The 12,492-nt window shown below is 31.5% G+C and overlaps 1 protein-coding gene and 1 long non-coding RNA gene across 3 annotated transcripts; both read right to left on the bottom strand.

Annotated features, from left to right (window-relative positions):
• Window positions 1-477: 477 nt before the first annotated feature.
• Window positions 478-1,359, bottom strand: LOC139905043 (uncharacterized). Its single transcript, XR_011779504.1, has 2 exons — window positions 1,221-1,359; window positions 478-1,157 (listed from the first exon to the last, which is right to left on the bottom strand). It is a non-coding gene; the product is annotated as an uncharacterized lncRNA (long non-coding RNA).
• A 4,929-nt stretch (window positions 1,360-6,288) lies between these two features.
• LOC121116362 (uncharacterized) lies at window positions 6,289-10,618 on the bottom strand. Of its 2 annotated transcripts, none has more exons than XM_040710607.2 (5): window positions 10,271-10,618; window positions 7,989-9,761; window positions 7,554-7,716; window positions 7,358-7,480; window positions 6,289-7,252 (listed from the first exon to the last, which is right to left on the bottom strand). In XM_040710607.2, exons 2-5 carry the CDS (start codon window positions 9,499-9,501, stop codon window positions 7,063-7,065), a joined length of 1,989 nt encoding a protein of 662 aa, XP_040566541.1. In that variant the 5' UTR covers window positions 9,502-9,761; window positions 10,271-10,618; the 3' UTR covers window positions 6,289-7,062. The 2 variants fall into 2 exon arrangements, with proteins under 2 accessions (XP_040566541.1, XP_071743620.1); XM_071887519.1 differs by lacking the exon at window positions 10,271-10,618 and adding an exon at window positions 10,031-10,229.
• Window positions 10,619-12,492: the final 1,874 nt, after the last annotated feature.

Genomic DNA, 12,492 nt, shown 5'->3' with positions numbered 1-12,492 from the left:
ATTTGGAAAATTAGTACAGAACAGTTTTTACGATTTTCTTCAAAAATTTAGATTTGACATTTTTTTGATAAAAATAAAAGATGGACTTCTCATCTAGACAAACTTTTTCATGCATATAGCTTAGTGTGTTATTTGAAGTTTATAAAACAATATTGTTTTTATTCATAATAGTATATTCCATATAATATATAGGGGCTATATTATAATTAAAGTTGATAATCCTGTAGAGAAAAACGCGTGCAAAGAGAAGGGACAGATGGCATCATTGTTTGAAATACTGATGTGATTACCAGCTGCCTGCTTTATTATGATTTTTGATGGTATAACGAAAGTATTTATTCGCAAAATGTTTAATAAAGATATACTACGTAGACATTTTTTATCCGTTACAATAGATTTGAAAGCGTCACACTCCATGAAATTGTAATTTATTATGAACCATATTCTCAGAATAATAACTAATGAAACGACAAAGTAGAGTATTTCGAAATATATTTGAAGTTCCAAGTTTAAAAAGAAGTGTTAAATTAAATATAATCTACATACTAAAACATAAACCATCATACATTTACGTTAAATATACAAAATTAAACAATTGGAATCATTTAACTAATAATAACAATAAATTATAAATACAGAATATTGAAATATTAGATTGATCCAAATAATATTTTCTTGTTTTGACATCGGAATTCAGTTAAGTATGTCATAACTTTAGGTTGCAAGGCACAAGCCAGACGTGGAGTTTAATCAAAAAGATCATCACCCTTTTTCCCTCATGTGCAAGTTGCATATACAATTGTGCACAGGATAGATATATCTCTACCGATGAGATCTAAATAATTATTAATAATAAAGTTAATGACAAAGTCATAAAATTAGACAATAAATATACTAATAAAAAAATGTTAGAATTAAATCCATTGTAAAGATTTAGAGCAAAAGCTAATTATATAGTAATGTCTGGGGATATTACTCCTTATTAAGAGCATCAAAAAAAATATTTTTTCCCCATTATTTATACTTATATAACAAGATAGTACTATCATGAAGGATACATACAATTGCTAATTATAATGCTACACCCAATACAGTTGTTTTTGCCTTTTACGTGTTTGCTGAACATCATCTCTTGAGCTTATCAACCATAGCTAATCCTTAAGTGATAAAAAAAGTAATTTTTAATGACCATGTAATATTGGAAAACCTAATTATCATACCCAAGTCGTTTTTTGAAGAAAATAGTGTCAGACAAACTTGTTGCGAACCAACCAAAGCTACTACCTCGTTGTTGTGACCATTTAAGCAGTTGTTTTTGCCATTTAATGAGTTGTGTATCGAAATTCTTGATATTTTTAGCTAAAATAGAATCTTATTTTATGATTAGATTTTAAAAAAAATGAATACTTACTGTTAGATGGTACGAAATTCAGAGTTCAATTTCAAAATTAGTAAATATTTTATACTTTTTACTGATAACTTTGATCGTAATTTGGCGTGAATGACTCTAAACATGCTGAAAATTCTCTCAACTTCACAATTTACAATGTGATATTTCCATAAATTTTTTGAACGTAGGAGGATTAGCAATAGATAAGGGTATATTAACTGCAATAAGTATATTTGTGAGATCAAAGTTAAAGTCTGACTTAATGTATTCATCATTAACTTCATTCTATAGATGAATATCCATGCTCTTGATATTAGATGAGGATAATGCGTGGGGTTTAATTCTAGACGGGGGACTAAAGGCACATTTATATTGACAAATCCGATAAGCCATCTATTTCTCGCCCAAATTCCTGGGCCTCCATTTCCATAAAATCCAGACAGAAGGCGACGTTATTTTAGGCATTTTATTCAGTCCTCTATCTACTATCAGTATCTATTATTATATTAATATTGAATAATAAAGGCGGGAACTGATAACGTTCTTGATAGAGGAAGATGTTTATTATTTTAATCAGTGATACCATAAGTATTTATTCCCTTCTCCTCGCACACTTTTGTATCCTTACCAAAATTATCAAACTTAATTATAATACATTATAGAATAATCTAACGCTCGCCCGCAACGAAGGTAATTGCATTTCATACGGTGTAGGGCATTGCTTCCAAAACTTTTCTCTATTCGACCCTTAAAATATGTGGTTAGATAAATTGCGACCCCTACAGCTTTTATTGAGTGATAAATATAGAATGGGGAGTAATTTTTATATAAATAGAGGACTTAAAGACCATATCAACCCTATAAAGTTCAACTCAGGCACAAATAGTATAAGTTATTTGACTGTATTGATCAAAAATAAAGATTCTAACGTCCCCAAAAAAGATCCTTCATCCTGCCGTTATAACGAAAGTACAATAAAGCAGTTAATGACGTCACAAATGTTCCTTTGGAAAACATTGTGTAAGACTACTTATAAGTAGATTGTTACTCCTTGTTTAAAAAAAAAAAAATATTAATCTTGTAGTTTTTTATTTCGTTGCTTTTATATGATTTTTTTATCGCCAGATATTTATTAAGGATTATTGACTGTTGTTTAGGTAATTCATGTTTTTATTTTGTTAAAGTTGTACCGAAATAAATTTTAAAAAAAAAGAATTTAATTCTAAATATATTGAAAAATACAAGAAATAATTGAATATATTGGACATATAAAATCAGCGATACATGGATGAACTATTTGGAATCATTTCTATACCATCAATTATCTTCTTTTTTTTTTTCCTTTTTTTGAGGTAAATAAAGTCAAAATTGAGACTAACAAGCCAATAAAATTTCAGTCTGTCGTTGTACAAATACGTTTATAAACGAATCATGGTCTTAATGTGACGTATGTTCAATGTGCATTGAGCAAAAGAGATATATTCTAGGTTTAATTTTGGATATAACATCTCAAAGATCATCATCCTATATGTTAAACCACGATTTGTATTTATTTTTGAAATAAGTTAATACGGATAATTTCTTCTATGCCAAAAGGGTATAAGTAAATCTACAGCTGCTTTTGCCAGGAGTGGACACTCATTCCTCACAGAAGTTCAGAAGTGTTTTAGAATCAAAATCTGTTTCTTAGTGTTTGGCCTTATGAACATTCGATAAGCGTATCTTCCATGTCAGACGACTGTCGTGGTAAAATACGTGGGGATATCCAGTTATTTTTTTAGGGAGCACCATCTTCTGGGGAATACTTTTTAAAATGATCCAGAAGTAAATTAAAAAAAAAATTGTTACTTGATTATTACTCCACTCAAAGTAATGTCAATTTAAATTATATTTTTCTTCTTTAGAAATCATCTGGCGACCCCTTCGTTGTGTCCCATGGTCTACACAGAGGCAGTGATCCCTACTTCGGGAACCACTGGTATATGGATACATTTAGGTTCATCAACTCCAAATCGATTTGATTGACCTGCAATCAAATTATTCAACTCATCCTTTTCTACTGAATAATTCTATATTGGAGGACCAATAGGATTTGAGCTTGTAAAACAATAAAATCTTCGTGTTTGTGGAATGTTTGGATCGACATGGCTGTGCAAGTCTGTTTTCTCAGATACGAATGAATAAATATCGTACTAAAATCACTCAACATCACTCCTATTAGAAAATCAGGATTGCCACAACCAGTCTGGATGCTAATTTTAAAAAGATCATTAGTTATACATAATATGTATGAATAAAAATATTCAAGCCTCAATGACTTTTATCATGTTATTATTCTTTACTGTCCCATTCAAATTGAAGGTAATGTTTCATTAATGTGACCCGCGAGATGATCTCTTGATCATTTTATCTAATATCCAAAAACTATCGAGAACCTTCGCTTAGTTAGTCAAAAAAAAAAAAGTGGGAAGACGTGCGTTCATTACATATATAAAGTATTAATTGATTTATAGGTTAATACTCTATTTTTTATTTATAATTCATAGTGAAAAATTATCTTCTCCGCATTTACTTATTGTAGATGCCACTTTCAGAACTAAAAGAAATTAAGTAATCTGATTTGAAGACAATAATATTTAATATTTTAAGTCAAAGGTCATATAAAGTCAATACCCCTAGGTAATGGTCTCATAGCTAGTTTTGATAAACGTCATGCTAATTCGGAATAAAACTTTTTCATATGTGTTTACTTTTCAAAAAAAAATTGTTTCTTGAAATTGAACCTGAGTTTTGATGATATTACTATTTGAAATTTGGTGTAGAGGAGGTGCGTTGGTAGCTTTCATCCTTTCGGGGTTTAAGAGTCAAAAATTGTCAACACCGTTACATAAGTACTTATGCAAATATATATATTTGATATATACAAATGTACGAACAGAGGGTGCCCTCATTGAGGGACTGAATATAATAGAATAGGCACAAAGAATGAACGTAGAAGAAAAGAGTCAAAGAGAGGGATGTAGAAGGATACGAAGGGAATAAACATTGATACCTTTATTGTATCACTCAACCTTTCCTCGAAAAAGAAAAAGAAGAAAGGCCGGAAATGATTTCGTAGTTAGACAAATAAGTCAATCATACTTTACCATTTTTAAAATGAATTACTTATCATTAGAATCTACATTTTATTTTATTTGAAACTTTTATTGATTGATATTTTATTAAATGAGTGGTTATACATTTGTATTTGCGTATGATAGCCAAAATTTATTCATAGAAATAATTAAATGGCCAATATATATTTAAAGGACAAGGGATCAATAAGAAATAGTATTCTGGTTAAAAACTAAGAATTAGGGCTCCTAAGGATTTATGGGCCCCAAAAGAATATCATAGGAGCGTCTTATTTTTGTTTTGTTTCTTTTTTTTAAAGGTCTTTATTTTACAAAAAATGATACTTAAAAAAATGCATCCTAAGAAATTGGGTAGTTACATTTAGTATAAATATAAATAAACATTGTAGACTCAAATTAGTGCCCAAAGACTCTTTAGTAACAAAAGTACTCTCAAAATCCATACAATATATAAACAATAAAAAAAGATAAAAAAAAACATAAAATACTCCAAAAGTCAGAAATCTAAAATTAAGTACCTAGGATGATTGGCCTACTTTAATTTCCATTCCCGATCTTGATATTGCCATTTAAAATTTTAATTTACTTTATAGTGTTCTCTGGAAAATACCGTACAATATCCACAGCTATATTGAACGTCGATGTAATCCCTTAGGGATTTTCAAATCTAAAGCCATGTACATTGACGCAGGCGCAATAAGTTTACCTCTTAACTCGATGCTATCCATCAGTTCCTTCAAGGTCAACACGTTTCCAACGACAGACTTAGAGTTTAATATGCTAAATCCGATTGTTTTAGCCGTTTTAGAATGAATTAACTTATTTTTGGGCAGCCCAAAAATAATTATGGCCATGATGTGGCTTGGTGAGGTGTTTATATGTATTTTTCAAGTTCCACACAACAAACTTCTTCAGTAAAAGCAAAAATAAACAAACAGAATGAACAACTGAATTGAACACCTTACCACTTACCATATTTGGTTATTTGACTTTGGTCGGATTGGATTCGGCCATATATAGATATAAGATATGATGAACATAAACATTTCATAAAATTTTAGGGGGCTAGCGACAACACTGGTCATTTTTTTCCTCTCTAAAGTTACAAAAATAAAAGACACCATAATTCAAGAACTAATCCTATGATTGCAAAAAATAGAAATCACCTACGGCTTAGAGTTTTGTAGACTATATGTATACTAAACATATATTCTATACGTGTATATTAAATTCGAACGTCTATGAGTGGGTGTGGAACGTGGTTGGGTGTGTCCAGAATCACGGCCAAACCAATAGATGGATTTTGATACAAAATTTCATCTAAGTTCTCAAGGCTCAAGTAGTGTATTTTGCCGAAGTTTTTCACATAGATTATTAAGGCTCAAGAGATGGGTCTTGTATTTAAAAAAAAATGGCTATCAAGGCGATGAGGGTCTTTCAATAGTATTCTAAGAATTATTCTTGGTGTATGTTGGGATGTATATTTGCAGACTTTTTTTATAAGGAGATTATAAGGCTTAGAAAAGAAAGAAAAAAGATAATATAAGTTTAAATGTCGGCGATTAAATATTTTTTCTTCTCTAAGCCTTACAATTTCCTTTAAAGAAAGTGTGCAAAGATACATAACATCTGCAGGTAGAATAATTCTTTTAATTTTAAGGTTTTTATGAAGTAAAAAACTGGGGTCTTAAAAAACCAATGACTTGATGGTAAATGTAGGATAGAAGGACTATACCCGAATACGAAATAAGAAAGCCAGAATGGTTTTGATATTAATTGTCTAACTTTTATTTTTTTTTAATATTTTATATAATAAACAACATTGAGTAGTTTTGTCATAGTTTTTATTGCCTCCGGCAATTTTTTTATTATACTAAATATAAATTGTATTTTATAGTGATACTAGTAATAATAAATTATATTTAATTGGTGTCCTTTTGAGCCAGATGTACATCTAATATACATTCAAAAAGTAAGTAAAGCTCCTAATATATTCCTCATTTATCTAAAGATATTTATCATCAAAAATTATATTAATGAAAGTAGTTAATAAAATCAAGAGTTAACTATAAAAAATATGAAGTCAATTGATATATGGATATAAATGTATGTAATTTGATATTTTAGTCAAAGAGTTTAACAGTATATAGAACTGATGATCACAGATAAAGTATGCATGTATATAGTATATAATAAGTAGGTAATTAAGTATATGCAATGTGCTGTCAAATATGAAAGATGTGGTAAGATAATTGCATTGTCATCATTTTCTTTTGCCATCAGAGTCAGAGTCGGTTTTAGGGGGCCCTGTGTTGTGGTTTTTTATACATATTTTTTATGTATATAAAACAAATGAATAAAAGTGAAGAAGGTTTCTAAAAAAAACCATCATTCCATTAAATTTGTTAAAGAGTCCACTCAAGAATATTTGAAATAAAAGAAATATAGTTTTTGAAATAATGATTATTTCATAAAAAAGGCAAAACCCCACACATTTAACTTTGCCCCAGGTCCCACTGCTGCTAAAACCGGCCCTGATCAGAGTAGTTGAATGGAAACTGGCTTTTTTAAGCACATATGCTCCGCTCCTTGGATAGGTAGTCGATTAAGAGTGTAGTGATGAATCATTTGAGGAATAGTAATAAACTTTTTTAGGAAATTTGAGAGGGAGAATTCCCTAGAGTTTGGGTCTCTCTTGATTCGCATATGTATATATCCTCTTGAACTCCTTTGAAAATAAAATAAAATGTATTTATATTAAAATACGCAATCGAGTAAAACTATGAATTTATGTATGTACATTGTGTAGTATACTCAAAAAAGAAAGGCTTACTTTAATGAAAGTGCATATTCTTGTCGACTGCTATAGTCTAAATTTCTCACTAAATAGCTTCCCTCACAAAGAGTTTTAAGAGTTTTCTCTGCATCCTCCTTTGAAATTCCTCCATGGTACCAACTATATATATATATACAAAAAACGCAACAATAGACAATCTACTTATACAAATCATTTGCAACAAACAACTTACTCTTGTCGATTCAAAGGAATGTTTGGATTCACCTCATCACAATCAATTAAATCAAAGGGAGAATTAGTAGAGAACATGAGAGTCTTCTTAGAGGGGTCCACTCCGAAGGAGAGTGTCATTTTAGGCCTTGGACGAGTGGATGAACACTCAGTTAAGGAATTGACTAGAAAGGAAAACAAACAAATATAAGAAAAACCTCCATGTACATTTTTTTTTTTAAAGTATTATTTTGTCTCCCTTCTTTCATATCTTTTTTTCATATTTATGTACCTACTAGATGTGTAAATCAAAGATTATTTTAAACATGCTTTCTTCTAAAGTAAAAAGAGGGGGGATGACTTCTCCCCCTATAACTTCTTTTTCCTACCTATTCCCCACTCATTTTTGGTGTACACAACCACCTAATTAAATTACAATAATACATTTCTCTCTCACCTTTCCGAAGATGTTGAGGAGTAGTTTCCGTCAAATAAAACTCATCCTCAAACCCAGGAGGAGGCTCCAGACAAAGGGAATCTTTAACGCTTTTCTGAATAGTAGGTTGCATTTCTAGATTTAAATTAGATTTCCATTCCTCTCTTGGAGGGAATGCTATGGAAGGATTAGAAGTTGACGGTGTGGTAGCAGGGGGAAGTATTTTTGCATTGTCATTAGGGAGACTCACAGGACGATCTCCAGCTACACTAGTCTTACGTCTTAGCTTTGGCATGTCCCACGGAACGTTGAGCAAATCTTTCAAATCTGTTGAGGTCATAGAAATCCCTGAGTCAGAGCCTTGAATTGAATAAGACTTGAGTCCTTCTTTATTTTGTTTCTGAAGAAGGCGGCGTCGTAGCTTTGGCATGTCCCAAGGAACGTTCTCTAGGTTTTGTGAAGTGGTATACTGGTCATGGTGAGGGCTTGCGTTGTTATTGTTGAAATAGTTATCATTTATTCTATTGTTGTAATTTTGATTGACACATTTTTCCGTCTCTCCTCTAACGTTTTCATTCTCATCCGCTTGCTCCTGAGATTTATCAGAGATGGGTGATAGAATCTGAAGTTTCTTGGAAAGTTTATTATTTCCTGAAGATCGGGACAAGTTATTATTTGCATTATGAACCATGACACTCTCGATATCAGAAGCATCAGTTACACTCTCAGTGCTTGACATGGCTGAAGATGATGAATCCTCATGAGTATGAACACGGATTACCTGCTTCCGAGTCGGCATTAATCGAGATTGCATTTTAACTACTCGTTGAGGACTACTATCTGTACTACTAGATTCAATGGAAGCGGATTTTGAAAGAACCCTTTGACGAAATCGTGAGCTTAAGGATAATGGGAATCGGAGAATAGGTGAAGAAGATGCTCTACACTCAGTGGAAGATACAGAGGGTCCCAATGGGCTGTTGATGTTACAATTGTTGTTCATGTTGTGAACAGAGTTGGACTCATGGCTTCTTGCCTGGTTTAATCTTGAGAATTTCATGGGTAGAGGAGCGGTATTTGGAGGACTATTTTGAGGAGGCAACTCAAGGATGGATGGAACAGGATTTGCATTCACTTCAACTGCCCTTGTAGGAGGAGTTGAAGGAGCAGATTTTGAAATGGAGTTTGTTGGATTTGTGAGAACAGCACTTAGATTAGCATGAAATGTGATGGTTCTTGTCATTCCACGTGTTGGAGGGGGACTCCTATGAACGTCTGATACTGGTGAGGACTCACGACTCGTACTAGCACAAAATTGCCATGAAGTGTTTGTCACTCCGCCACTCAATCCTTGTCTTGATCTGCAACCCATTTCAGACCTAGATTTCCGCAGTACTCCAGATGTTCTGGATGAAGAACGAAGAACTGGATGATTGGCTAGGCGGTCCACCTCATCTAAGTCTTCAACACTCGATCGAGTGGAGCTTACAAATGCTGTTTCCATTAAACGACCTCGACTTCTACTCCTATTCATTTTGTTTAGGTAGTATTTCCCTTGAAGTGGTGTATTTGTTTGTAATCTCAAGCAAAAACTCTTTAACGACTCAAGCTCATCCAATCTCTTGATAAGAAGGCTTAAAGCATTTCATTATACTCATCATCATTGTCATTATCAATCTCATCTCTAGTGTTGAACACTTTACTCTTTTTGACACATGAATTAACGCTCTTTTTCCCAGTCAGTTAAATCCTGGAACTCAAGCAACTTTTACTTCTTTGGACTTCCATTTTGAACTGTAAGAAAAAAATTAAGATGTTGAGGGGATGCAAGGGGCTTACAAATTTAATTATCACGTCCTTGACACAGTTTTAAATTTCAAAACATACAATTTCAAATGGTATATAAAAGGTAGATATGTACATACAGTACAGTTGATATATTTAGGTAAGTTCATAAGTATGTATTGATAGAGTTTAATACATTCTATCGGTCTTAAAATCCGTGTGTCCAGATTGGTTTGTGGAAAAAAATTAATAAATAAAATGATTCCCCTTTTCCTTACCCCTCTTACTAACATACATTATATATGCAGTCATCAAGATCTAAATTTAAAAAAAGGAAAAACTTTGAAGGGATTGTATTTTTTCCTTTCCCAAATTTTGAGCGCCATTTTTTTTTTTTTTTAATTTAAATAAAATATCAAGGATACCACTTATTGATGCTATTTAGTCATTCCATATACCAGATAAATGTACAATAATAGCAATGATAATACAAAAACCAAAGAATAGAATCTCCTTACCTTGATTCAAAGAGTGAGTAGATGTTATACCATATTTTGACTGGTTGTAGTTCTTACTCTCAGATGTTTTCATAGATGTTGCTCTTTCTCTTTCTTTTTTCCTCTCTCTCCTTTTTTTCTCCTTCTTTCTTTTCCCTTCTCCCCCCTTTTTTTTTTTTGTTTGTTACAGCTTTCTTTTTCAATTTTAATGAAGAAAAAAACTTACTCCATCTTATATTATAGTAAAAGATCACGGATGGTAGCCATATTATATATATAATTGTATACTAAATTAGTAGGAAATGACTAAATCCATGTTTTTATTCGAATATTTTCTATAAACATTAGTCCTTTCCTTCCTTATTTGATATCAGAAAATATCTCATGCTGAAAGGGGCTTCCCATCGGTCACCCCCTCCCCACTTTCTCGCACTCTTCAGCTCCTATGTGCTCTTCTAAAAAAGGCGCTCTTGAAAATTTCAAATGGATGACTCATATCATAGGGTTTCCACTCCATCAGAGGGAAAAATAGAGCATATTATTTTCTTCCTTTTTATTGAAACAAGCCTTGCATTACAACTATTACCCTTCTCTGACGTTATTGTATACTACTAAGCTATGATAATGCATATATATGCCATTAATATTCTTATATAAGGATTTATGTACATAGTATTATTTCCTTTTTCGGAGATTACTTAACTTCTTTTATTATTTTTCAGTCTAATTATAGCTGTTTATAATTTGTGTGTCCTCTCTACGAGGATGACTCACCCACCATTACAATATATATATATATGTCTATATACTGTGAGAATAATATGTACATAAATATGGAACAATAGATATTAAAGCATTTTTACGGTGTTTTGACGACTTGATGAAGCGTAAAATCCCATTTTCAACGCAAATCCCCCTGAAGAGCTCACTCACAACATTGTTAATTATGTCAGCTATGACTAGACGAAATGTATTCGTCAACGAATGTTTTTAGCATGACGATTCCATGACAAAACAAAACCCTTTTTCGGAACATTTCTTCTGAATTAAATATAATAAAACGAAATGTTACGAAATTAGACAAAATTCACACTGATTTAAATCCATTTCATAGATTAGAGGCACTCCTAATATTTTTGCCAATTTATGAATATTTAACTATTTTTGAGTCAATTTTTAGGGGTTTGAGGGGTGACACGTATTATATATTACGTATTTCACAATGTTGCTTTTGTTTTTTGCATGCATTTATCCTCTCAAATATAGGCTAAAAATTAACTATTGATAGATTTTGAAAATATGAATGGAATTTCCAATTAAACTACTTATTTTTGTTGTAGGATTGTAGCTTTTTAAAGGCATGTAATGAAAACTCAGTGGGTTTAATAAGTAGGTTAAACAGTGAGAGCTTTAAAAGACTTTCTAAAGAGAAGGAAACATTCAGAATCACTCAAATGTGCACAATAGAATGTGGTATCCCATTGAGATTCATTCAGACTAATCCTAATATGGGAAGATTTTAATAGAGAAGTCATAGTACGGTTATTCAGAAACATGTATTCTTATGGATTTCATGTGGGAAGCAAAGCACTTCAATATCCCATTAAAATATGCACCTTGTACTTATAATATCGTATTCAAATTATTAGTATTAAGTATTTACATGAATTCATGGGCCAAAATACTAGGACCTAAATATACGCGTTAGTTTAAATAGAAATATTTGTTTAAGAAAATAAGTTAAATCGTATTTGTTATGGATAAGTTTAGTATCTTTTTTTAATTCATAAAGTATTATTTAATACCATTATAGCCATAGCATCGAAGTTTCATAGCCACTGATTGATATAACTTTATGGATTTGATTTATTGCTTTATTTGAAATATATTGTATTCGAACAACAACAAATGCTTTCTAATTTTTGCTTGCTTCTATATAAAGGTAAATCTTTATTAACTGCATAGAATTAAATATATCACGTCGTTACTTTATTACATCTCGCAATCTTTCTACTAAAAAAAAAAGCAGAAAAAAGAGCCCATACGAGTTGGTAGTTATTCCACTCTTACTAACCATATAAGAGTATTTATTAATCAATAATTATTGAAAAGTGTTCAGCTCTACAATAGCTAATTAAAGTTCAACCAATCAACGTTCAAAACACTGATAAGTGTGAAAAAGCAGAAAACTCGACAGCTAACAACTATATACAATACAAATGTTTTTGTTTGTGAAGTAATCC

The sequence above is a fragment of the Lepeophtheirus salmonis genome, chromosome 4 (genome assembly GCF_016086655.4).
Source record: "Lepeophtheirus salmonis chromosome 4, UVic_Lsal_1.4, whole genome shotgun sequence".
Taxonomy (NCBI): domain Eukaryota; kingdom Metazoa; phylum Arthropoda; class Copepoda; order Siphonostomatoida; family Caligidae; genus Lepeophtheirus; species Lepeophtheirus salmonis.
Note: the sequence above shows the minus strand (reverse complement) of the source record. Positions and strands in the feature narration are given on the sequence as shown.